This window comes from Falco naumanni, chromosome 1 (genome assembly GCF_017639655.2).
Source record: "Falco naumanni isolate bFalNau1 chromosome 1, bFalNau1.pat, whole genome shotgun sequence".
Lineage (NCBI taxonomy): Eukaryota > Metazoa > Chordata > Aves > Falconiformes > Falconidae > Falco > Falco naumanni.
This window is the reverse complement of record NC_054054.1, coordinates 99,579,318-99,604,731: the sequence shown is the minus strand read 5'-3', so window position 1 is coordinate 99,604,731 and position 25,414 is coordinate 99,579,318. Positions and strand designations below refer to the sequence as shown.

General features: G+C 40.3%; 1 protein-coding gene across 3 annotated transcripts in view; it reads left to right on the top strand.

Moving 5' to 3' along the window:
- The window catches only part of GRK3 (G protein-coupled receptor kinase 3), a 76,511-nt gene that overhangs the window by 35,307 nt on the left and 15,790 nt on the right, over nt 1–25,414 (top strand). For all 3 annotated transcript variants that reach the window (XM_040611905.1, XM_040611885.1, XM_040611895.1), the window contains exons 3-13: nt 1,918–1,991; nt 6,890–6,991; nt 8,069–8,143; nt 9,678–9,739; nt 10,964–11,015; nt 11,620–11,711; nt 14,474–14,573; nt 20,144–20,222; nt 21,454–21,584; nt 22,403–22,497; nt 23,676–23,783. In XM_040611905.1, the coding sequence (XP_040467839.1) occupies nt 1,918–1,991; nt 6,890–6,991; nt 8,069–8,143; nt 9,678–9,739; nt 10,964–11,015; nt 11,620–11,711; nt 14,474–14,573; nt 20,144–20,222; nt 21,454–21,584; nt 22,403–22,497; nt 23,676–23,783 (970 nt within the window). The remainder of the gene's footprint in view (nt 1–1,917; nt 1,992–6,889; nt 6,992–8,068; nt 8,144–9,677; nt 9,740–10,963; nt 11,016–11,619; nt 11,712–14,473; nt 14,574–20,143; nt 20,223–21,453; nt 21,585–22,402; nt 22,498–23,675; nt 23,784–25,414) is intronic.

The following is a 25,414-nucleotide window of genomic DNA, read 5'->3' as shown; positions in this document are numbered from 1 at the left end:
GTCTCCCCTGCAGTAAAGGAAGGCAACTTATTAAGAACATTTCCAGTAAAAAGGGAACTAAGACCAGCCTTTTAAAAAGAAAGAGAAAAAAAGAAGAAAAAAAAAAAAGGAGAGAGAAAGAAAAAAAAAAAGCACTCTAATTGCAAATTGCTTTTAAGGAACAGAAAATTTGGTGTTGGGTGGTTTGCTTTCAAAAAAGCACATTTGTTTATAAAATATTTCAAGAATGATTCTTTTTGTTGAAAATCATTAGAAAGTTTGGAGAATCTCATAAAAGAATCTCTTAATAAGATTTCTGTCCTTTTTTAGAGAACAAAACCCAGATATCAAAATATCCTCATCAACTAAATGAGTCAAGCAAAGTATAGGAGTTATCTGATCATAATGCCTTTTCTGGTGTTCTGGTTCTGGGTTCTGACAACATAAATCCAGGGGACCCCAGGAAAGCAAGCTCTTCTAATAGGAAATTTAACTTGGGATCCAGATTGAGCTAAAGGGGCTACCGGGAAGAAATGTTTTCATTATAAAGTAAAGCTTCTGTTTGCCTCATCAGCATTGCTTTGTCTACTGTGACTAATGGTTTTGCTTCTGAGGAGTTGGTGGGTTTTTTTCTTATTTAGGTCTTTGATAAAATTAGATGATAAGGAGTTGAAAGGACATGATGTTCTTAACTGGCAGTTAAATGCTCTCCTGTACATACTACGATGAAATTACTATGTAGCACGTGAAGTGGGTTTTGTTTGTTTTTTTTTTTTTTAAAGATAGTATACTCTGGAAAGCGTGAGATGTTGTAGGTGGTGGCTGTATTATTTCTTAGTTGAACCTTCAGTGATGTGCTGCTTTTTTGTTGTTGTTGTTAATACAGTTTTGCTGTAACTTCAAATTACAATGACATTTTAATTAAAAAAAAAAGTAGGTCTTTTGTACATATATATTTTAAGTTGAAAAGGGGCATCTTATATTTTGATGTGCTGCCCTGTTGGGAGAGGAGTTGAGCAGAAGAGAGCAGGATGGAGCAGTCCCCAGCCTGTGCCAGCCCTTGGGTTAGCTGCTCTGCCTTCTCTTGCTCGCTTTGTGATTTGAATTTACGTTTTTGTGGGCTTGCCTCCAGAAGTTGGGTGTGATTTCAGGAACTGTGCAGTCACCCTAAACAAGGAAAGGTATTGCCTGCTGCAGTGAACTGAGAGCATGTTCAGGTACAGCTTGGAGGGGCTTGCAGATAGCTCAAAAGATTAGCCGTGACAAGAGGTTTCCACGTAAAATAAAAGGGTAGCAGGTCCCAGCTCAGGCACATGTAAAGACAGTACTTCCATGAGCTGAAGCTTGTAATGGTGCATTAAAATGCTTATAATGGAAAACACTCATCAGCAGGCTGCAGAGGTCATGCCTTAAATGACTTGCAAAGGAACTATAAAGACCCTGATGTAATTTATTGTGCTATAAAACCTATTAGAGGTAACATTACCCAGTGATTCTAAAATCAGTATGCAGGAGAGATTGTTTTGTATCAACAGAATGTAGGTGAATCTATTTTAAAAAAAAAATACCAAAAAACCCCAAACCAAAACAAACTGAGAATAGTGTCTAGATTTTACTCACCCAAATCTGATCCGTGAAGAGGAATGGGATATTTTGGTGCATTATGTAAACATCTCGTAAATTTCTCAGCAGGTAGAAATTGGAATATGCTTAATATGACTTTGGGAGGTGAGTGAGGTTTGTGATCGCTTTCTGCTCAGAGTGTTGTAGAGCCAGCTTGGTAATCAGTATTGCCAAGCCTTGTCAGTTAGGACTACTAACACCGGTATATATGATTCATGATGTTACCTGGGTGGTTTTGTATCCCTTTTTACAAGTTACTGTAATAATGATACCTATTTTTCTGAAATTCTTTGTTTTTTTACTTTTTCTTTCCAGGATTTTTGCTTTTTAAAGACTATTGCATGAATGAGATTGATGAAGCTGTCCCTCAACTGAAGTTTTATGAAGAGGTAAGCAGCCGTTGTTGGAGTTTTGGGACTGTGCAGGGCAGCGAGGCTGGGGAAGGCTGTCCCTCTAGTCCTCGGGCAGGGGATCCTGCGAGGGAAGGAGACGCACACATGTTGTTCTGAGTCATTGCGACATTGCAGTGGAATGGTTGATTCATGAGACAATATTTTATATAGTAATGATTGTGTTGCAAAGGGACAAAACTAACATTCTAAAAAACTTCCAAGATACTTTTAAAAATAGCAGTGTAACTATTTAATCAAATTGGTCATTTGGTACAGTATTCTTACAGAGTATTTTATGGGAGTAGCAAAGTGATTTTTTTGCCCTTATAAATTAGAATATTTGCAGGAAAAAATCTACTTTGCTCAACTTCTAACAGTGCTTTTATTAGCATGTACTGAAACTTTCTTGTTATTAAATATAAGCTAACAAAGCATTTTAAAAGCTACTGTTGCAGTTCTCATCCTTCAAGAGTTAAGTATGTTTAGTTTTAAGGAATAATATGTTGAAAACAAAACAATGGAAGAAAGTTACCTGAGCAACCACTTAATCAAATGTTCATTCACCACATTCACGTGTCAGAAGATGACTTGGAAAATACTGAGAGAATGATGGAAAGGGAAAGACTACTGATAGAGGTAAAAATATCTTTAGGTTTATTGATGTTTTCTATCATAAGGTACACTCTGGCTACAGTTCATTTGAAATACTCGTAAAAAATGAGTTTAAATTAGGTTCATCTCAGTCTCTACTTGTTAAATATATCTGATCCCTTGAGATGGGATAAGCTTTTGATCCTGTGAAAATGATGATAAATCTTAGTTCTGCCACAAAACAGAGATGAAGTTAAAGCAAGTAACATTTGCCAGCTCTCAGTGGAATTACGACAGTGGATTCCTTCTTTCAAAAAGACCTGAAAGCAAACCCAGTGCTTTTTTATTATTACAGCTGACATGGGGCACGGAGTTGTATCTGTTGCACATAGTGGAGATATTCCTTAAAGGCAGAAAGCCTAAAATTAAAGCAGATTTATCTTATACCGTCCCAAAGAGCGAAAGCAGGCGATCAGGCATGGTTCCCTGATGCCGTTTGTTCATCCCTGGCGTGGCTGGCAGCTGGTGCTGTGGGAATCATGGCCAGCCTCTGGCTCAGCTCCGTGTCTCATTCACCAGTGGATGCAGCATATCTGGTCCTCTGCATCCCTTGCTTTGCTCCCTGAGGCTTTCCCTGTGCTCGCTCTGCCTCAATGAGACACCCAAAATGCTGTGCTGACAGTCACAGGCGCCTCTGTCTCTGCAGCATCCCCCAGACAGGGGACGGTGCTCTGTTGTCTGTAGCTGAGCGCCTGGGCTTGTAGGAGAGGAGGTGCGACTGACTGACGTTACTGCTCTTCGGATCGCGCTCTCCAGTGCTTCATGCCTTTCTCTCACATCCTTTTGCGTGTAGAAAAGACAACAGAGTACAGCTGTCCGTGGTGTTGCAGGAGGGATGGAAGGACAGCTGAGGCTGGTGCTAGCTTCTGAGATTTCTTGGGAGTCGCTGTGGCAGGGTTGCAGAAAAGCCCTGTCGAGTGCTGCAGATGGGTAAGGGGATCCAAAGAGTGAAACGAGAGGTGGCTTTAGATCGATAAGGTCAGTTGTACTCCGCTGTCACAGAATAATCGATGGAGAAACAGACATCGTGCCCCAGGCAGGCATGCATCCAGGATAAATAATTCAGAGGAGCACGGGAGGAGCGTGTCGTGCTCTTCCACAGCTCTCCATGGCTGAGAGCGCCCCGTCAGCGCTTCTGCAGGGACCGCTCAGGAAACTTGATGAGTCTAATCGCTCCATTCATTCCTTGTTATATTTGTGACACTCTAAATATAAAACTGTAGTTAATCCTATCATAGGTGCTGGTTTCAGTTAAAACATGCACACTTGCTATTAAAAGGCAGCCTGTATTGCTCAGTATTAATTAGAAATGCTGCCTGGGATAACCTTTTGTCTGGATTATGCTTAAGCTGATGATTTAAAATTTTTCTTGCTAGTAGGCTAATGGCACCAGATAGGCTAAGCTGGTTATCAGTTTGGAGATAAACCCTTTGCCATTTACGGTTCCCCCACTCAAATTAGATACTCGCTGTCAATAAAGAATCATCCTTTTCTGTCATTTCCATCTTTTTATCTGCTGAAGATATCACTGTCATAAGTAATCAAAAAGGCATGTTGTAACAGATTGTTTAGCAAGATATTTTTAGCCACCTCTTTATCTCTGAAACAATTTGGAATTGTATTTTTAGGTTATTAGCAAAGTGTAACCTAAAAAGAATTTAAATGCTTTGTCATGTACTTTTCAAAAAATCCCATTAAAGATATTTAAAGAGAAGTTCATTGTGTTTTCTTCTGTGGCATACCGGATTCAGCAGCTTTTCTTTTTTATATATATTTAATTTACTTACTTCATTTATTACATATAGAATAATTTGAGTACATTGCTACATTAAAAATCGCGTGATGTAGAAGGGCTGTGTACTCCAGGGATTTCATGTTACTGCAGCTTAAGTCACGATCAAGCATTTAACTGGATGAGTGATTCATCCAGATAAGTTTCAAGGAAAAAAAAAAAAAAAAAGAAAAAACTTCTTGGTGCTTGAAAACTAATGCATTCTGATTTCAATTTTTGAAAAGATACTTTGTCAGACGCTTTTCTGGAGGTGAACTGAAGTCTGCTGTGGAAGCATTGAAATACATGGTGACAGTCTGTTATCTCTGGGTCAGGAACAATACTGTGGAAACTGCTGCTAGCAGAGACAGGTTACATTTATAAATGGTGATGCTCTTAGCTCTGCATATTGCTGTATCTTTTTTTGGCATGGTACAGTAATGTTCTATTTAATAAACATGTAAAATTAGCTTGTGAATATGTCAGGCATGTGTGTTAAATGTGATCATAGTAGAGGTGTGTCATCTGTGTGATGAGAGGCGTCAGACAGCGAGTTGCCTGCCCAGGAATGTATCGCTGATAGGGACTTCTGTCTCCTGCTGTCCTTTCCTTCAAACATTTACAAAACAAAGGGACTTTGGTTAAAAAGCTCACTGTAAAGACCCCTCTGCTTTGGGTGCGGAGTGAGGTGGTTTAAAAAACCCAAATATTGAAGGGCAGGAGGTTGTGTTCAAGTTGGACAGTGTGATGTGCATCAGGCTTTCTCCTGTACTTCCAGTTATATTGTGGCATTGCATTAATTAAAAAATATTTATTTGCAAAGTTGTTTTGAATGATTTTAATTATAAATTGGTACCAAGGGGGAAGAAGTCACAGATGGTGAATCATGGTGGAACTGGTGCCTTATCACAGTCAGCAAACAAGAGGACTACAGCTAGAATACAGAGTTTAATTATGGTGTTTCACCTTCGAAGACAGATTGAATTTGTCACCTGGAGACCTGTTCAAGAGCTGTGAAGTACAGCTCGTCATGCAAAAGGAGCAGCCTCTGAATGAAGAAAAAGAAGTATATTGTGAAACAGAGGCAGACCACATTTTTTGAAAAAATCTTTACTTTTAGAAGTCCTCAGTGAGGCGCTTTCTGTTAACCCCAGTGCCGCTCTTGCTATTGAAGCGTGGCTGGCAGAACAGCGGAGCCCTGCTTTGTGTCCCTGGAAGCCCAGCCAGCATGTTCTCCCCGTTTCAGAAGGAGATGCTCTGGTACATCGTTTGTGCAGGCTTTATTCTGTAGGCTGAAAGTACAGACAGCTCTGACGTGGCCTGTTCCTTCTCAAACAAGCACTGAATGAAATCCAGCTGGGTCTGACTCTGCTTTGCTTTTCTTGAGTCAGTGTAGGGGTCCAGAGCATGTCTGCACACTGAGATTTATTTGGATCCTGGGACCTCACAGGCTGGTGCTGGGAAGGTCTAGCATGTCAGAGCTGAGCATTCTCCCTAAAGATCTTGGATGGTTTTGTACATTCTGTCAGTTCTGGAAGAACTCTTTCCCTAAACACACTCCAAAGGACCCTTGGACTTGGTGAGGGCTTTTTCTGGAACTCGTTATCGGGTTTTGTTCTGTAAACAAACCATATGGGATTGCTGTTGCTTCACCCGGAACACGCTGACCTCCTGTATCACACCTAAAGAAATTTGATAGATTTTGTGAAACTGTCTTTCTGGCCACCTTGAGGTTTCAAATTCAACATGTAGCTGAACTGCGTGAACATTTTGAAATGTGCTTTATATTTTTCCTTGGACATCTGTACTTACTGTGCTGTCGTTACCCTGGAGCAGGATGCTTGGGCACTGTGCTGGCCGCGGAGAGCTCTCACCAGGTGATGCTTGCGCTGCCTGGATAACATTGCAACTCTTCTGCTAGCCCTGGGAGCTTGGAAAAAGGGCGCGTTTTGGTGTGCTGTGGATAGCCAGAGCATTGCATGAAATAATCTGAGAAAGGGGTCAGCACTCTTGAGTGTTAGAGGAGCAAGGTCAGTGCTCTGCATCTGTGAGCTGAGCAGAGGGGAAGAAAACCTTCAGAAAGGTTACCGGGCACGTTTGCTCATCTCACTTTCCTTGCACGGTCCAGTCTTCTCGTGCAGTTAACTTCTGGCTTCCCCTGCACAGGCTTGTACTCTGGCAAAAGTTAGATGGAGGAAAACATGCTGCTTTAGCTCAGTCCTTTTCAATTTTTAGAAAATAAAGCTTTGTAGCAATTTTAAGCAAATCGGTTGCCTTGCATAAAAATTTGAAGATAGAAGGGAAATCTAAGGTCCACTGTAACTGTGGTATTGCAGGTGGTTTTTCTTTGTGTTAATTAAGAAAATAATAAAGTAAAATAAAACTTCAGCCAAAGTCATGTTTTTACCAAACAAGTAATGCAAAATGGTTAGAAATGTGTTCATCTAATGGATCGTTCTGTCTTGTATTGCAGATAAAAGAATATGAGAAACTGGATTCTGAGGATGAGCGTCTGACCCGAAGTCGGCAGATTTATGACACGTACATAATGAAGGAGCTCCTCTCCTGTTCGCATGTGTGTATCATCCCAGTATCATCCCAGTTTCACACTGCTCTTGGCCTTACTTGAGTAGCTGTCAAGCAGTGGTAATTCAATATAACTGCTATTTCATTAAGAGAACAATTAAGACTATTGATGAAGGAATTGTTGCTCACATACTTGCAGTGCCCTGGAATTCTGTTCGAAGTCTGTGGGGCTGGGTTTGGCTGAGTGCTTTCCTTCCTTGGGTTTTATTTTCAGTAACGAGGTGCAAATATTGGCGGTGTGTGCCGGTTTTTATTAAACTTGGTAATACGCAAAGGAAGTATTTGGAGATTGATCTGTTTTATATTTCTTCAAACTAAATCTCTTATTTTAAAATATGATGCAGTGAGTGCAGTTTGTGTGCATATATACTTGCACACATACACATACATTAACCAACCCCCCCTGCCCCCCAACCCAGCAACTACCCTGCCCCCAAAAACCTCAGAGATGGGAGCTGCTGGTGCTCTGCAGGACAGTTTGGATGTTGAACTTTGGTGTCTCTGAAAGCTCAGTGTAAAGGTTGAGGTTTTGTTTAAAACTGGTCGCACAAAGATAGTTGGGTTTTGGGGGTTTTTATTATTTGTTTGGTCAAAAAGCAGTCTTTCATACTATACTAGGGGCAGTACACTTCATAGCTTAGGTATGGTGAGTTAAAGGCTGCATTGTGATGGATGCACCTTTATTAAAGTCAATGAAAACAGACCTTTCCTCCAGCTGAAGTTTTGGCCCGTTGGTCGGTATTAACAGTTTCATTTGCTCTTATTTTAAAGAAGAACTTGCCATGTGTTTTACCCTAGTGGTATGGTTCTTTGGATGAAGGGTTTAAGCACTTTTTTGTTAAGCCTGCATTATTGGCTCTGTAGTGGTTAAACATCCATGTCTGCATCTGTCTTTGCATGTTTCACGGTAATATACTTAAGGGGAAGCTATATCGCGTTCATTCTGAGGTACGCGTGCTTTTCCTGTGGTTAAAAGAAAACAGTACTGCACATCTTAAATGAAACTTCTTACATTTGTAACATTTGTAACCTTTTGAAATACTTTTTTTTTTTTTTTCCCCCAAAGCCTTTCTCAAAACAAGCTGTAGATCATGTACAAACGCATTTAGCCAAGAAACAAGTGCCAGCCAGCCTTTTTCAGGTGAGGTTAAGACAGTCTGAACGTTCAAGTTTTCTTCATTTATTTGACAGTAAGTGACTTTGTACTCATTATTTCAGGAGACAGAATAAGTGGTACTGGTACATACCCTTTGGTGTAATGGTGATACTAGAGTGTTTTTTTCTAAGTCAAATAAAAAATGCAAATTACTATTCTTACCTACAATATTTTTAAGCACATTTATGAAAACAAACTATACCTTGGTATATGAACAGAATAGTTTTTAGATTTATGTAATTTTAAGCCATTAAATGATTTATAGGAAATCACTTTACATCAGGAAGATATACATCCTGTCAGGATAAACCAAACTGCATAGTGGAGAAATTGCCTTAACGTTTCAGTAATGTGAAGTCTTTTGAAAACATTTTTCCTTTTACTTTAATTTGTTGTTTATATAGTTGTTGATGTGGAATTAAGCATGTCTGTGATCTCACATGTTTTTCTCTCTCTCCACAAGACAAAATCCAAAGTTAGCTATCCACACAGGAGTATCTGCACCATTAAAATTGTGATGCTTTCTAAAAAGTTTCTGAAATTCTGGATTGCCAAAAGAAAGTACGGGTTTAGCATATTCTCCATTTGAATATAAAAGTAAATGGTATTCTGGGTCGTTTGTGAAATTATACATCGTTTCTGTTGCTCTTTACTTTAGAAAATAAATGAGAAGTGGAATATTTCTTGTATTGTTACAGCTCTAATATACATAGATACAAGACAAGGAATTTAGATATATGCTAACTTTTACAGCTAGGTGCCTTAAAGCAGTGTGGTTTGGCACATAATGAACGTCATCAGTCATGGCAGTGCTTGTGAGCTTAAATTTCTTTGATGTAAATCTTACATATTTTTATATATTGCAAAAATGTGCAGATTGCCTCTGCCTGATTTTTCTCACTGCTCAATGAACAGTTTTTAATGTTGCAATTAAGTGAACTGACAAAGTGATAGCTACATTGTTTGAGTTATATCTCACCGCTAATTGGGTTGGGATTGGAGATTGCTTGCATGCCATCACACATCATGAGAAAGTGTTTCTCTAGAAAAAGTCACTTGGGAATTGAAGGTGCTGGTTCTTTAGTAAGGACAGAGAGGAGAGAAGCACCAAGAAGATGAAGCCGGAGCACAACTCTGGGAAGTGCAGAATCCACAGGAGCGACCATTTATTCTGTTTAAATATATTTGAAAAAAGGACCGTACTGAGGTTGTTTTGCCAGACTTCCTGTCCATGGGCAGGTGCTTTATACAGGTTTTGTACAGCACCCCACCCACCCCGCCCCCCCGGCAAACATTTAATGTTTTCTAGCTCCTGAAAGTATTTTATGTTTGACTTCAGGCCACCTGCTCAGGTTCCAAAAGCTGAATGAAGCTTAAATGCTTTATTGAGCCTTTTTCAAAGAAAACACAGTAAATGCTGTATTTGTATAGGGCCAACATGAGTTGTATGTCATGGGTTGTATTGCATACCGATTTATTGTACGTTTAAATACTAATCGTGTTTCTTAACCCTTTTTAGCCATATATAGAAGAAATTTGTGATAGTCTCCGAGGAAAAATATTTCAAAAATTTATGGAAAGGTATGAACGTGACATATTATCTGAACTTTCTTCTTAATGTAGCAGGGAGCCAGGTCCCTTGTGTTGCTGTAAAATAAGGCTAAAAATGTTTGATCAACTTAGTTTAATTAATAATGTATTATCAGCAAGCTCCTGCAAATGACTAGCTTTGATGTATATCATGATTAATGTCAGGGTGTATGACTGGAGAAATTGTAAAGATGATAGATTTTGCTGTCACTCCATGTAGCAGTAATAACAGATTGCAGTTTGAGCTCAAAGGTTTAAAAATGCAGAGCTGTGTTCTTGGGGGATATTCTCATGGGATATCCTCTTAGGAGAGTAAGAGAATCTGATTCTTACCCTCATCTTATGGGGATATCCTCATATGGGAGTATCCTCATGAGGATATTGTTATCCTCATCTTAGGGGATATTCCCATGAATAACTCTCTCGTGCGTGTGACTGAGAGACCCAGTCGTTCTGGGTAGTGTCTGGACACCTTGCAATTCAGCAGGAATGGTCTAGTAAAGACTAGGCATAGACCTGGTTCAGCTGAGCAGCCCCCTTAGCCTTAAGGGAGCTGCTCTTGCGTGCAGGGGCTGTAAAGCATGGCTCTCCTCCAGCAGCAGCCAAATACGCTGTGTGAAATGGTTTGGTGGTGGTCTGCAACCAAGCTGAAATGTGAAAATGCCTCCATAGAACTGGTATTTCTTGCTCTGAAAATCAAATACTTAATTATTCATGTAGAAATGGCAAACCATTGTTTTTGGCAACAGCTTGTGGTATTATTGATGTTTTTCCTATTTGAAGATAAAATGAGTTTAAAGCATTCCTTGGAGTATACGGAGGTTCATTAACGTAAATCAAGCTGCCTCTGTTTTCTTATAATTATCTTTCTCTTTATGTAATTCAAATGCTTGCTAGTTCCAAACTTAGTTGTTTTTAAAGATTAAAAACCATCTGAAAGAGAGCTGCAAGAACATACTGAGCACTTACCATTACAGAAATGAAGTTATCTGATATCCTTCTCTTGTAAGGGTGTAAAATATTAAGTGTGCACTGCCTAGAAATTGTTTTTCTTGGTGGGGGTAAGATTACAGTTGTTTGAAAGGAAGGCTATCATTTACTAAGTATTGCAACATGCCCTAGCACAAACTTTATTTTAAATATCAAGAGTCTTGACATTTACTATAATACTTTACACAGTAGTCTCAGACAACTTTTAAACTTCTTTTTCCACAGTGACAAGTTTACTAGATTTTGTCAATGGAAAAACGTAGAACTAAATATTCATGTAAGTACTTGCGAGTGTGTTTATCTTGTCAAAGGCTGATACAGGAAAGAAATATGTTGGCTTTTGGAAAGGTCTTATTAAGGAGTACGGTGAACGTTACCTCTCTGCTCTTCTAATCTTAGATGTACAGTCCTAACAATTCCTTCCTGGACGTCCCTTCTGCCCGTCTGGGGTTAAGAGCTTTTGATTTTTATAATAGCTGAAAAAACCTGAACTGCCAGTATTGCTGCTCTTTAACAGCCCCCAACGCCCTCTGTCTCCTTTTCCCCCCTACAGTTCTGCCATCCCAGGCACCCCTTACCCCGGCCTCTGCTTCTGTCCCCCTGCAGCGCTCGGTGACAGCGCTCTGTAACCTCACTGGGACTGACGGGCTTTGCCAGCGGCAGTCCCATCCGTCCTCTTTATACTTCGGACTGTAGTCCTTGCACGTTCGCTGAAATATAAACACTAAGGGGCTCCTTTTTCCAAAACAACAAGTGCTATATAAATTACAGTAGTTAAGTATCTTAACACATTAATAGATTACTTAAATTTTTTTTACAGTGAGTTTTTGAATGCTGAAAAATGAAGTCTGGTTTTGTTTTGTTTTGTTTTGCGTTTACAGCTGACCATGAATGATTTTAGTGTACATAGAATAATAGGAAGAGGGGGATTTGGTGAAGTGTATGGTTGCAGAAAAGCAGACACTGGAAAAATGTGAGTATATATACACACAGTTTATTTTAGAGGTAGTTGTAAACTCTGAACTAGTAAGGAAATCCTTCCAATAATTTCTTACAAAATCACTGGAAAGCAGTGTCGCATAACTGTGTAGTTCTTTGAATTAAATTTTATCCCAAGAGGTTCTGATTTCTGGATCATCATTAAGTTTAGTTTGATATTTGATCGTGTTACGTGCCATGCAGTGGAGCTTCAGTCTAGCAGAGCTCTTAAGCACATCCTTCATTTAAATGGTCTTGTCAAAATTAATGGAAACTGCACATGTGTTTAAAATTAAGTATGTGCTTAAATGATTTCCTGGATCAGAGCCTGACAGTGCAGAACGATGTTCTTGTGGAAACCGTGGTGATTGTGCGAGGTGTTGCCTCTCGTCTGGTGAAGGTTGTTCTTCTCGCCACAAAGCGCATCACGTAGCTGGTGCTGATGAAGGGTCGGAGGATGACACAGGAACATGACCTCAGTGCTGTTCAAGCTGTAGGGTTGTGCCTGGGCAGATTCTGAATGTGGTGTTCCAGATTTGTGTAATTGCATACGTTTCTGCCCTGCTGAGCACGTTTCACTGGCAAAAGCAGTGACCCTTGCTTATGTTTGGAAGATTATAGTTCCAGTGTTGAACTTCTGTTTAACAGAGCTCTCAGTGGGAACTCCAAGATCATCCCTCTGTGGGTTTTTTCTTTTCTTTTTCTGGACTTACTGTTCACACACTTCTTCTGATCAGATTTCAATTTCTAGGCACATTGTGTTCTGTTTTGAGCACCTAGGCATTGATTCAACAAATTGTTCTCAATATTTATCTGTGTGTTTATTTATTTACACCCCACCCAACCCCTTTCATCTCGCTTTTTTCCTAACAGTTTTAGTCCAGGGACCATCCTTAAACAATTCTCTTCTAAGTAAGCATGGCGTGTTTGAAGTGCCAAGTCTCTGCAGTTACAGCTGGCTTCACTGGCAGTCGTGTGTGCTTGGCATCCTTGATAATAATAAACTTGTGAGCTATTAACAAGTGGAAGACATCTTAATGTTGCAATCATGCTCAGTGTTTTTGCAGTGACTTCAAGTATTTATATTAATACTATCACTAACAATGCTGTCTTTATTCTTGCTTTGATACTTTTTTGTCCATGTACAACTTGTCAATTTGTCCATGTACAAAAATAAACATTTTATTTACCTTGAGCCACACTAAGTAGTTGTCCACCCTGAAGCGGTAGCTCTCAGATCCCAAGTCGTTTTGATGTCTGAGTTTTACTCTGGCAGGAGGTGGATAAACCTTGGGACTAGCAAGTGAAGCAAAGGACAGTTTTTATCAGAGTATTTTTAAATAGAGTAAAGGGAAGCGAAATGTGGGAAAACCAACCTTTTTCAAATTTGAAGCAAACCTTTAGATTCGGTTCAGTTTCTGGGTAGAGGTTTGGTTTAGTTCTTTCTTAATCCAAACCTGTTTACCCATCCCTAATCCAGATCCCGTCCACTCTAGATGGCTGCCTCTGCTGCACTTACTGCCTGCAAGGAGCTTGGGAAGCCACCCCTCGAAGGTAAATGCCATCGGTGTTTCACTAACCCACAAAGACACACCTGAGGCTTCTTTCACATCACCTCCTTCAAGGACATTTGACAGGGGCCAGAAGTACCATGCAGAAAGCAGTCCGAAGGGGGAGGGGTAGCTGTGCTTTTTGAGCACGTAGATATCGAGATACTTGACTTGGACAAGCCTTAAATGGCCCCAGTCATTGCTTTGATCAGCGGTGTCAAAGCATAAATAAAGGGTAGCATGTAAAATGTTATTTATAGTCGTCGTTTACAGAGTCCTCAGCAAGGGCACGTGCTGTGAATATATTCCTTGTTTTGGAAGCTTAAAATTCCAGTATGTTCACGCTCACTCTTCCCCCACTCACAACACTTGCATGTCAAGGAATGACGTGGCTTTTTTAGGGAGTGCAAGGCGAAGGTGACAGGAGGCCCTGTTTCTGTACAGAGCTGTCACAGTGTAGGCAGTTGATTAGCATTGATGCAGGGCTGTAACGTGGTGTTTTCCTGAGCGTATTTTAAAACCGGTGGCCTAAAAATCCGTGGTTGCCCATGTCTAGGAATCTTCTGTGCAGGAGAACACGTGTCCTTCTTGCTGTTGTCTAATAGTGGGCTCACCTAACATCTTGAAAAAATATCCAGACTATATTATATCCTGCTCTCGTTTGATGGTTGTTAGGGGTAACATTCTTTTTTGAGCAAAATTTTATTAGTTTATGTAATACAGACGGTAGAAAATTAAAAAAGCTTTCCTGTGTATATCTGACCTTTTTTGAGTAGAAAGAAAACTTAAAAAAATACCCATAAAACTCAGCATGTGTTCAAGATATTGCTTTCCTGGCAGAGCTGAAACTGTTAGAATTAAATGGAACTGTAATAGAGTCTGTTACTTAATTCACATGGCAAATCCTTGCTTGTAGGTATTAAGAACTGAATGTATGGTACATAATAACTGTATGACCGTGGTTGCTCAAATGTAGAATTACTTGTTAAAGCACATTTCTCTGTTAGGAGGCTTCTGTTGAAAATGTTTTAACTTGAGGAGATTTTTGAGGTTTCCTTGTTTAGTCGTGTAATGATGGTTTTAGTACCGGGTTTAAGTCTTTAAAGAGCTTGTACTGTAAATATGCATGGCATAACTGCTACTGAATAATACTGAGCATAGGGGGAAATTTTTTCTGATGCTTTTTCTGCATGGTTAATATTTTCAGGTATGCAATGAAATGTTTAGATAAGAAGAGAATCAAGATGAAGCAAGGAGAAACATTAGCCTTAAATGAAAGAATTATGCTGTCTCTTGTCAGCACAGGGGTAAGTATTATTGATCTGTTATTCTTTTCCTTTTTTTTTTTTTCTTTGCATATAATATAAAGGCTGTTACATATAATACATATTCTATCTATTCGGCTGTGTGACACGCAAAATTAAACCCCCCTGGAACCTTCCCCCTGGTTCTAGCAATGTGTCTGAAAGAAAAATTGAAAAGCAAGCTTGTTTTTCAGTTTGGGCGCTTACACAAGTGAGTGTCTCAGCTAAAGAGGCTTGAGGAGGTTCCCATTTCTTAGGTAATTGATTCTCTCCCCCTCCATTTGTGATTTTGTATATATTCTTTTTTCTAGTATTTTGATCTGAAACTTCCCCAAAACATTAGGCTGTCTTGTAAAATAATTCCCTTTTCTGCTATAGTTATGTACTACTTTTGTAGTATATAGAGTGCTAGTTCAGAGAAGAACTTCAGTTACCTGTTCGCCCTCCCTTTCCTGTGACTTTGATATTAGCTTATCCAATTTTTCCTTTTTTTTTCATATGCTTTAGCTGAGTACCTATCAAGGTGTACCAAATAAGTCTACCCCTTTAGCATACAAGTCTATTTAAATTAGGAGTATCACTAATGCGCATAAAAAGCAACCCGACGGGCACTGGTTTCACCAGACCACGTCATGTTACCAGCAGCAGAGGAGTTGGGCAGCAGCCGCAGTGAGTTGCACTCGGACAGCTTCAGAGCAGGCTTTGAAGTGCCAGAGCCTACCGCGTATGCTGCCCTCATTCAACAAAACTTGACAATCGGCTTGTATCACCATGGTTACATGTGATGTTGGTAAAAAGGTTAAATTTCCTCGTGACTGCTGTGATGTAGGAATTAAATACTTGGTTTGCACATCCCCTTTTCCCAGTGCAGTTAAAGCATGGGAAGGAATTGGCATGTGATTTTGTTACAGGCTTGCACAACTGGTGTGCAAGTAGCGTACTGTCTGTGGTGCAGGAGGATTACTGCTTTGGCTTGCAAAATGGGAGAGAGCATAGGCTGTGCTTTATTCTCAGAAACAAGAACTATATAGATTATAGACTCATAGAATCGTTCTGGTTGGAAAAGACCTTGAAGATCATTGAGTCCAACCGTTAACCCAGCACTGCCAAGCCCACCACTAAACCATGTCCCTAAGTGCCTCATTTACACATCTTTTAAACACCTTCAGGGATGGTAACTCCACCTCATCCCTGGCAGCCTGTTGCAATGCCTGACCGTCCTTTCAGTGATTTTTTTTTTTCCTAATATCCCGTCTAAACCTCCCTTGGTGCACCTTGAGGCCGTTTCCTCTTCTTCTCTCACCTGTTATCTGGGAGAAGAGACTGACGGCCATCTTGCCATAACGTTAATTAATAATAATTCTCCTAATAACTTTAATTTGTGATACTGTTGCTCCAGTACTGAATGTGAATTTTCATGTCTAGCAATTCGAAAACAAAATTATTCACAAGGATGCTAATGGTGGAGCCAGCTTTCTTATATGACAGTACATAGCTAGTCATTTAGCAACAAAGAAGCAAGGAGACCGTTTGGTGTTTTTTGTGAAGGAATGTGAGCTCATTAGAGTGTAACTTCTTTTAGATTCTCAGAAAATTGAGGAAGAGTTTGAAAAGAGAGATTTTGTAGAAAATGTGACCCATTCAGGTTAGGTACACCTGCCAGTGCAAGTGATGCTGAAGCATTCTGAATATGCAGAATTAGATAGGTTTGAAAGTGGTAGAGTAAGATAATTCATTTCATTCCTGAATATAAGCTCTTAGGTTTGAATGAACAGGATTGATGTGCTGCCCGCAACAAAATGGAACTGGGAAGTTCATCATAGCACAATTAGTCATTTAACAGGGAATCCAGATGTCTCTGCAAAATGCATAGTAACAGCTGTGCAGATTACACATACGTTTGTGTAATCATTTTTGTTAATCCACCTAAAATTTTGGCATTCACAACTGCTTCTTGAATAGAGAGCTCCCAAATTTGAGTACGTCATGGCTGTGTTGTGAGAATAACTTTTCATGGTAATGTTACAGCTCAGAAGTATGACAGACACCCCTACAGAGCAGAGGGAACTGCTTGGGTTGGCCTAATTAATAGAAAACGTGGGCTCAGCATTGCTTGGATTTGCCATGGGTATATTGACTTTGTCGCTGGCTGATGGTGTAACCAACTGTGGCTGAGGTTTGTGTTTCCTCTCCTGCAAGATACAGGCATTGTCTTCCTCTCCCATAAAGATGTTCAGTCTGGAGGCTGGAAATGCATTTTGCAGTTCTTAGAAGGTAGCACTGTTGGGAAAATATTCTACTTTCTGTTAAAAGAAGAAAAAAATATTTTCTGTAATAGCCAACATTTGCCTAACTTTTGTTCAAAAACTGGAACACTGAAATCGCTGAGACCATCGCTGCTGGCAGGCTGTATAAAACCAAACTGCCAAAAGGTGCTGTTTGTGGTAGGAAGTGGTTATTTAATAAATCTTTTCCTGGCAGTCAGGAGGTAGTCGTTCCAGCAGGCTGCTGCAGGACCAGGAGCCTTGCAGGGCTGTGCCTCCGCTCCACTGTGTCTTCCAGTTCTCTTGTTCTAGAAAAAAAAAAAAAGAGGCAGTTAAGCTGTCTTACTCAGCTCTTTTTGAGATAATTTGACTAATGACTGGATGCAAGGTTCCCTCCAAGGGATGATAAATAGGAGGTACAGCAAAAGTGAACAATAAAACATCCGAGATAATAAATCAAGTTGGGCTCTTTTGAGAGGAACAGGTATTTTGTTTTCACGTGTACCGAGATTTGTAGGAGTCTCGATTTCACTCAAAAATGGAATCTTTTCCCAAATCTTGATAGTCACTTGAAGGAATATCTGGGAATGGCAGATAGTAGCTTGGTGTTTTAAGCCTTGACTTGTACATCTCTCCGAGCGAGACCCATCAGAGCGAGCTCCCCTTTAGTTAGAAGTGCTGCACAGCTGCTCTACAGCATGAACAGGTTTTTATCTCTTTGGTGTCATTTCTAGGGTCTGCTCTAAAGCTGGGTGCTCGGGTTATGGGAAGGAGTCACAGTCAAAGGTTTCCTCCTAAAGTAATTGTTAGTGTGCTAACATCTTTAAAACTACATTCCTGCAATTTTGTATAGTTATTATGATTTTTTTTTTACCTTCCACATAATTTATTACCAGTCATTTGTCTTCAGCATTTTTTTTGGACTTAATCCAGGATTGTTTGGATGTAAAGGAACTGTTTCCAAACTATTCTTAATTCACACATTGTCATACTGTCACTTTTTTTTTTCAGACCAGAAGTTTGATTGCAGGAAAGTAATATTATCTTGGGAAATTTGATTTATTGCTATATGTTTCATTTTAAAAAAGTACCTATCGGTTTGTTTTATTTCTGTGCTGGAAAGTAGTCTTTTGCAGTGGTTTTTGCATCAGAAAAATATCACAGTACTACAATTCCTTCTCTCTGTTAAACGATGAGAAGGTAGTGATTAAATGAGGAAGGCTTACACAAAAATGAATTATGCATTCACAGTTGCACTTGCAGATTTCTTTTCTTTTAAAAAATGAGATCCATAAAAATACGGGCATGTTATGTTCTGGTATAGAAACACCCTTTTATTTTTCTGTGTATGGTGTTTAAATTCTAACACTAAATTTTTCTGTGTAATTAGATTGCTCTGAAGTTTTAGGAAGCCCACTCAGGGACACTTCTGAATTATCTAGTTGATTCAGAAAATTAAGTTAATAATTCTACTAAAGCTTTTGTTCTGAAGCTAAGTGGTGACTACAACAGTCTGTAGTTAGGAGCAATACAGAGTTCGTAAGGAGATGTAGTGTCTTTTGTTAGATGCCTTACTGCCTTGCCTACAGTCTCCGTATTTCCAGGACTGTTTAGCAATCAGGCATTTTTCGTGCATGTTGCTGCAGGGTGTTTCAGACATGTGCCTGTGTTCTGCAGGGGGTGCCTTTGGAATTAGTATTTGCACAATAAATACAATATACACAGTATATATAATATATACTGCATGCAATAAAGCACAGTTAGGTTTGAACGCTACAGCAGGGGCATGGGAATCACTGGGGGTTGCAGTCAAGTAGATAAAGCTTTCTGTTGTAACCTTGCGTGGCTTTGCCTTGTGGAAGTATGAACGGACTTGACCTGTCCCGGGGGGGGCCGGTGTCCATCCCCTCCCTTTCCGCCCGGCCAGGCCGGCGAGGCAGCCCCCTGAGGCAGCCCCCACGGCCCCCGCTCTGCCCAAGGCCGCCGTGTTTTGCTGCTTCTAAATTGGGAAGGAAACCAGTTCCTGATAGAGATTCCCAGAGCTTTCACTATCAATACTGCAGTAATTAACACATTGTTTAAGTCACAGCAGGGCACATTCGTGCTTCCTCCATGCCGTCCTTGCTCGTCAGCAGTTAAGCTTGTCTTGGTTCATCTTCCTGTTGGCCTCCACGCTTTGGGGTCAGACCGTTGTCTTTTGGTGCTATGGGGTGTTTTGATAGCACAGCCTTTACTTAGGTTTTCCTTGCAGGCAGCCCTGGTTTCATATGGCTTTGCAGAAGGGGTCAACAGAGTAGTAGCCACCCTCTGTTAATTAGCCGCTTGCATCCAATATAAGCCTAATGAAGAGAGAAAGGTCTGCCAACCTTCTGCTGTGTTACAGAGGTGCCAGCACACTGAAAAGATCAGTGGCAGTAAAGAGGTGTTTGTCCAGCTGTATTTTTTATGGCTGCTTGTCTTAAACATCTGCATTAGGGTTCAAGTGTGTCAGGAGGTGGGAATGTAATCCATCCCTGCCCTGGCCGCCCTGCAACGACGTTCTTAAATCTGCACCCAGCGCACTCTTTCTGCATTTTGCATCATGCGGACCTTGCTGTTCTTGCTTCTCATGCATTGCATACACATCCGAGTTGTGACTTCCTCCCTAGTGTATTTATGTTCCTTTTAACTATCTGTTGCAAATGCTGCTGGGGAGCTGAAGGGCAGCGGTGGGTGGCAGAAGGCCTGGCTGTCACCTCTCTGCAGGGGCGATGCAGCAGCATGGTCAGGATCTTACTGGTATAGCTGCATTTAATGTATAGGTGGGGATGAAATTTTTCTTTCCTCTGGGTTTTTGTATGTGACGTGACTCATGTTCTTGGTCAGCGTTCCGATGGCTGAACGTTCACCACGCAATTGTGAGAAATAGTGTGTATCCTTCATATGTTAATTTTTTTTCTGAGCTGGCCTAAAGGTTTAGCTTTGCTGTATCTTTCATGTAAGTCTAGTGTAAACTCAGGTAAATATTTTTAGAATATTTCTAGCTGCTGTAGGTACAAGTCTTTAGAAGATAGAGATGCTACCTGCATTTTTTAAGCCTTTGGCTCCTCATAGCTTTTCTAATTTTTTTATTGAAATGAGATAGCAAAATCTAAGGTGTCTAAACTGGAAGTGAAACATCCCAGTATGTAGGTTAGTACACAAATAGCTTTAGAAAATTATTATGAATGTTGGCAAAAATAATGGGAAGAACATCACATGTATTTTTAGCTTTTCTAAGAAGTACTTTGCTTATTGTCTGAGATGAACTCTTTGCTCCTTTCCTTTTAGGACTGTCCTTTTATAGTGTGTATGACCTATGCCTTCCACACCCCTGACAAGCTCTGTTTCATTCTGGACCTGATGAATGGTAAGCAAGACTCATGCAGATGATGATAACATTACAGAAATATTGGCAGGAGGACTTGCTGAGATCATAAGGAGAATGAGGGAAAAATAATCTGAGGTGTGAAGCGTCAGCCTGCGAGCAGGAGGGGTAAACCAGGATCTAAACCAGGGAATTGTAGAACAGACTGGAAAATGTTTGTTACCTTATAACATACTTAAATAAAGATGTCAAAGGGTATACAAGGCTGGAAGCTTAAGGAAATTATAGTCATGGGTAGAAATTTATGAGGAGATCAGGGACACAGCTTTCAGAGTAAAAATAAAAGAGCTCTGCAAAGAAAATTGATGGGGGAAGTATTCCTCAAAGGAATGAAATGATACCTGGAATGCTTAGCATAGCTCTTGTGAGAACACACAGAGGGGAATCGACAGAGTTAAGAGAAAGAAGATGCTGCAGTGCCCTTACTTGCTGATGATGCTCAGCACTTCCAGGACTCACGCTCAAACTCCAAATGTGGTCCTGCAGTAAGCATCTAAAGATGCTGGATACATCTGTGTGTACCATGTTGCGAAGCTGGAAGTTTAATTGAGAAATAGAACTCATATCCTGTAAGTAACAGAGACTGGCTTTGGTGTTTCACAAGTGAAGATTTGCATTAAAATCGAAGCTGTCGGTCAAATTCAAGTAACTGGTTGATTATTTTAAATCTGTAGCTTGATCAGAAACAGTTTTCTAGGAATATTCACAATTTGATGTGTTGGTGGTGTGGATTAGCTCACAGAGTGACATTGTGTTTTGTCTGTTCTTTGACTAGGAAGGTGTGAAAACATCCCCAGCGTGAATATTTGAATATTTTGGCCCAGATGACCTTTCACATTCCATCCCAACCTGGGCTGTTCTATATGCTAATTTATTAATTTCTCCAGAAACCTATGTCTGTGGCTGCATTTTACTTGCTGTGGAAATCCTAGCCTTTGCATTAAGACTCAGTTGCTGGATTGGTCATTGAATGCAAATGTATATGGAGCAAATGTATTTTTTAAATGAAGTTTCAGATGGATCAGATTTATTTATTTTCTCCGGTATTTTGTCACCACATGTACTTGCAGAGGGTAGGTCTGGGTCTCTGTGTGCTGCACAGGTTATAAGAACCTATACAAATGCTATGCTGTCCCGCACAACATCATACCATCTGCCTGTGAGGCAGGATTTTACTGTTCTTTTAATTACATCTCAATTCATCTAATTTTAGGAGGAGATTTGCACTACCACCTCTCCCAGCACGGAGTGTTTTCTGAAAAAGAAATGAGATTTTATGCTACTGAAATCATCCTGGGTTTAGAACACATGCACAATCGCTTTGTTGTATACAGAGACCTAAAGGTAATCGTTAACATGGTGACTGCATTCCCACAGGTGGTTGTTAGATAGCAGCAAATAATCCAGATCTACTGATAAGTTAAATGAATTATCTTACCTGAAACCTTTTCTTGAGAAGAATACAGATTGCTTGTCTTTGGCTGATTTTTCTAGTAATTTTCCAAAATAGTCCTAATCTGTGCTGTTACCCAGTTGAATGGGCCTGGGAGGTGCTTCCTTGGGGTCAGAATAAATGCTGTGCAGTATTAATGATCTCACCATCTTAATGACACTATTGATTTAGAGAGGACAGTGTATTTCTGAGAGCCCTGAAGGAGGGGTGTTTGTGATGGGAGACCAATAGGAAAAGTTGGTCAGGGGTGTTTAACTGACAACTGGGCAGCTGAGGACTGCCCTGAGATGGGTGTCTGTGAGCCAAGGGACAACAGAAGTGGGGAAAAAGTCTGCACAGGGAATACAGAGTGTAGACTGCAAATAAAGGATGTAAGAGGCATACACAGACCCTTCTGTGAAAGAACCAAAAGCAGTGGGGGCTTGAGACTGAAATGGATTTATTCTTTCATGTGCTTTCTGTTTCAAACCTTGCCTGTTTTTTCTCTCTGTTATTCTTCAGTATTTCATAATCTGTGGAGATGGTAGAGCTCTGTTAGAATGTAGATTTTATCTGGAAAGTGTCTGTTACATTGACAAAAAAAAAAAAAAAAAAGGCGGCATTTACTAGAGAGTATTGATGTTATTGATGCTTGAGTTACTGTGCTCTGAGAATCTCTAGTTTTGTCAACCGGAAAATACCAAACAGTAACCTTTCTGTGTCCATGTAGCCTGCAAATATCTTGTTGGATGAACATGGGCACGTGAGGATATCAGACCTTGGGCTGGCTTGTGATTTTTCCAAAAAGAAGCCACATGCTAGTGTGTAAGTATTATGTATGGGAGCTTTGCTGCACATGCAGTTATTGCTAAGTCAGTCCTTTATGTGTCTTTGTAATTTAACTTTGCCTAGAGGAATAAAGTAACACTTGTGTGGCACAGGCTTGCTTTATAAACTGGATACTCTAATAAGGTTTTTCAGTCCCCTCCTGTTTTCCTGCCGGTTGTAGCAGCTGATGTGTAGGCATGCCTGGAAGATGACACATTATTTCAAGATGATTCACTGTTCAGAGAAGATAAGAACCTGACTGAGTTAAAAGTACCAGATTGTTTTTATTGTCCTAAACAGATAATTAAATATTCCAAACCCAACTAAAAAACAGGATTTATTGTGTCTTTCTCTTTCTGGATCTTTGGAGAACTGGAGGGAAGTTGTGTTCCTTTCTGCCTGTTGGCATGAGGTCATAACTGGGATCTGAATTTCTTGGGTTGTGTGTGGATTCCACATCTTATCTGGCACATTTTATTCTCAGGTCCTCATTTGCCCTGATCTAATCTCAGAATTTACGCAAAAAGGAAAGCTTCAGGAAAAAGTTCGTATGTTCCAATTATATCAAGGGTAAAAGCAGTATGTGGTGACTACTTTCTGTTGGTGACCAGTGATGACTTCTGGAGGTGTCCTGTTGTTAAATCTGGCACACGTTAGCTGGAAGGAGACACATGAAGTACATCATGAGAGCATGAGCCAGCTGTGCTCGCCCTGTTCCTGGGGTGGTGGGTGGGTGCAGGTCTCGGTTTTGCAGGTCCCAGGGCTGGAGAGATCTGGCCTTGTAATAGCAGGAGCCCTGACTGTGTCCTGGTGTCTGTCTTTCCTGTAAGCGGAGCGGACAGAATACACAACCTTTCCACCTCTCTTGCCTTTCGCTCTTAGGCAGAAGGCTCCTTGCTGACCCCTGTACTGATTCTGCTAAGTCTTGCTGTAGCTGCTTCATTTTTCTTAAGCATTTCTGTTGTTCATGTTTTAAGGTATCTTCTCAGTAGATACACACAAACAAAAATGTGTGTGTGTGTGTGGCCAAAGAAAAAGCAAAATAAAATTATGTTCAAAAATAATTATTTTTAAATTAGGTTGTCGTATTGAGAAAACTGATTTTTAATTATTATTTATTTCTTTCAACGATAGTTCTGGTTGTAACCAAGATTTTGTCCTTTTCTGCTTCTCAGCGGTACCCATGGATACATGGCTCCTGAGGTGCTCCAGAAGGGAACAGCATACGACAGCAGTGCAGACTGGTTCTCATTAGGCTGCATGCTTTTCAAGCTTCTAAGAGGGTGAGTGAAGTTTTATGTCCCATGTGCCTTTTTTTTTTTTTTTTTTTTTTTATTTTTAGGCTGGGCCTCATCATTGTCTGTCGTTTGAAACACCTAATATGTAACATACTGCATATTATCTACAATGCTATCTTACTGCCATCTCTGTGATATAGACCATGTCTGCACGTGAGACTAAAACAGGCTCTTTTTGCTTCCAAAACAAATAAAACAAAACCCCTGCTTCCTTTAGTAGGTACAGGTGTGGGGCAGTGAGGAAAGCAGATGCCCTAGCCACTCTTTTGACTTACACCTATAGGCAATTTACTCATCTCTTGGCAACTGTTAGTCTTTTAAATGATATAATGTTATCCATTGCTTAAATACACTAGCAGCCCTGTTAAATTATGGACTTGCATTTTGTGCTAAAGACCTGCTGTTCTGGTGAAACTCTCTGCTGCATTGTTCCCTTTTTACACAATACTCAGTCTTCCCTTCTGTAGTCTTTGTGTAAGTTATGATGTGTGGGTGCTTGCATTTGCTGAATCTGGCCTGTTATCGTATGGGTGTACAAAAGTATATACTAATTACAGCTTTGTCAGCTGTAATTTGCCCTCTCAGTAAACTTATGTGGCTAGATAGAATTTATTAATATTACGGGTTTAATCAGTCAGTAAGCACTGACCTGGCAAGTGTTTGTTGAAAATAGCATCCTCGTTGTTAATGGCAAAACAGAAGAAACCTAATATTTTCGGAGTGATTCTCTGTAAAGACTGATCGTTAGTCAGATCATCCTGTGTCCTTGCACATAACTAATTTTAAGCTCTTACCTCTATCCCAGACACTGTGCAAAGGAAGGTAAGCGTGCGACTTCTGAATTGAGATACAGAGCTGTATCAATTTAACATTAATTGTTCACAAAATAGATTAAATATGAGTGTGCAAATAAGGAAAGAAACCCTGTTTAAATTGCCAAAGAGAGAAGTATTTGTTAGTACAGACAGCATCATGCAGCTGAGCAGTACTCTGTCTCTCTAATCACTCATGGAAGAATTCTGAAACATGGTGGTCTGAGTTTGCTGGGAGGAGGGAGAGCATCTTTCATACGCAGGGCCACTGCGGGCTCCTCGTCTTTTCTTTTGAGTCACTTGGGCACAGAGGAATAGCGCATCTGACTGACTCTGGTGTCGTTCTTCCTTCACAGGATTGAAGTTGTGTGATGGAAGAACTAGCACCTAGGGGCAAATGATCCCATTTACCGTGGAAACTCAGGCTTGTGGGGTGGGGAGATCTCAGTCTTTATGGGCTGTGATTCTTCCCGACAGAGATCTGCGGGGTGGTATCAGTGGTCGGCCAGAAGCCAGAGCATTATTCATTGTGCGCTATCCTTCCTCATATGTTCTGAAGCCAATTAAACAACTCACATCCCAAAACAAGGGTTGGGCACATGGTGCCATTTCTTGGTGTTTAGTAAATTTAGTCTGGCATAAAATCTGCCCATAAGTCCCCGGTGAGTCATTTGCTTCCCTGATCTATTCAGAACCTTGTTGTCAAAGTACGCGAGGCTGTGTGTTAGACGCTTACTCTTGCCTTCTTACCTATCATGCTTAAAACCAGAAAAAAGGAAATCCTGGTCTCTCCATCAGATCCAT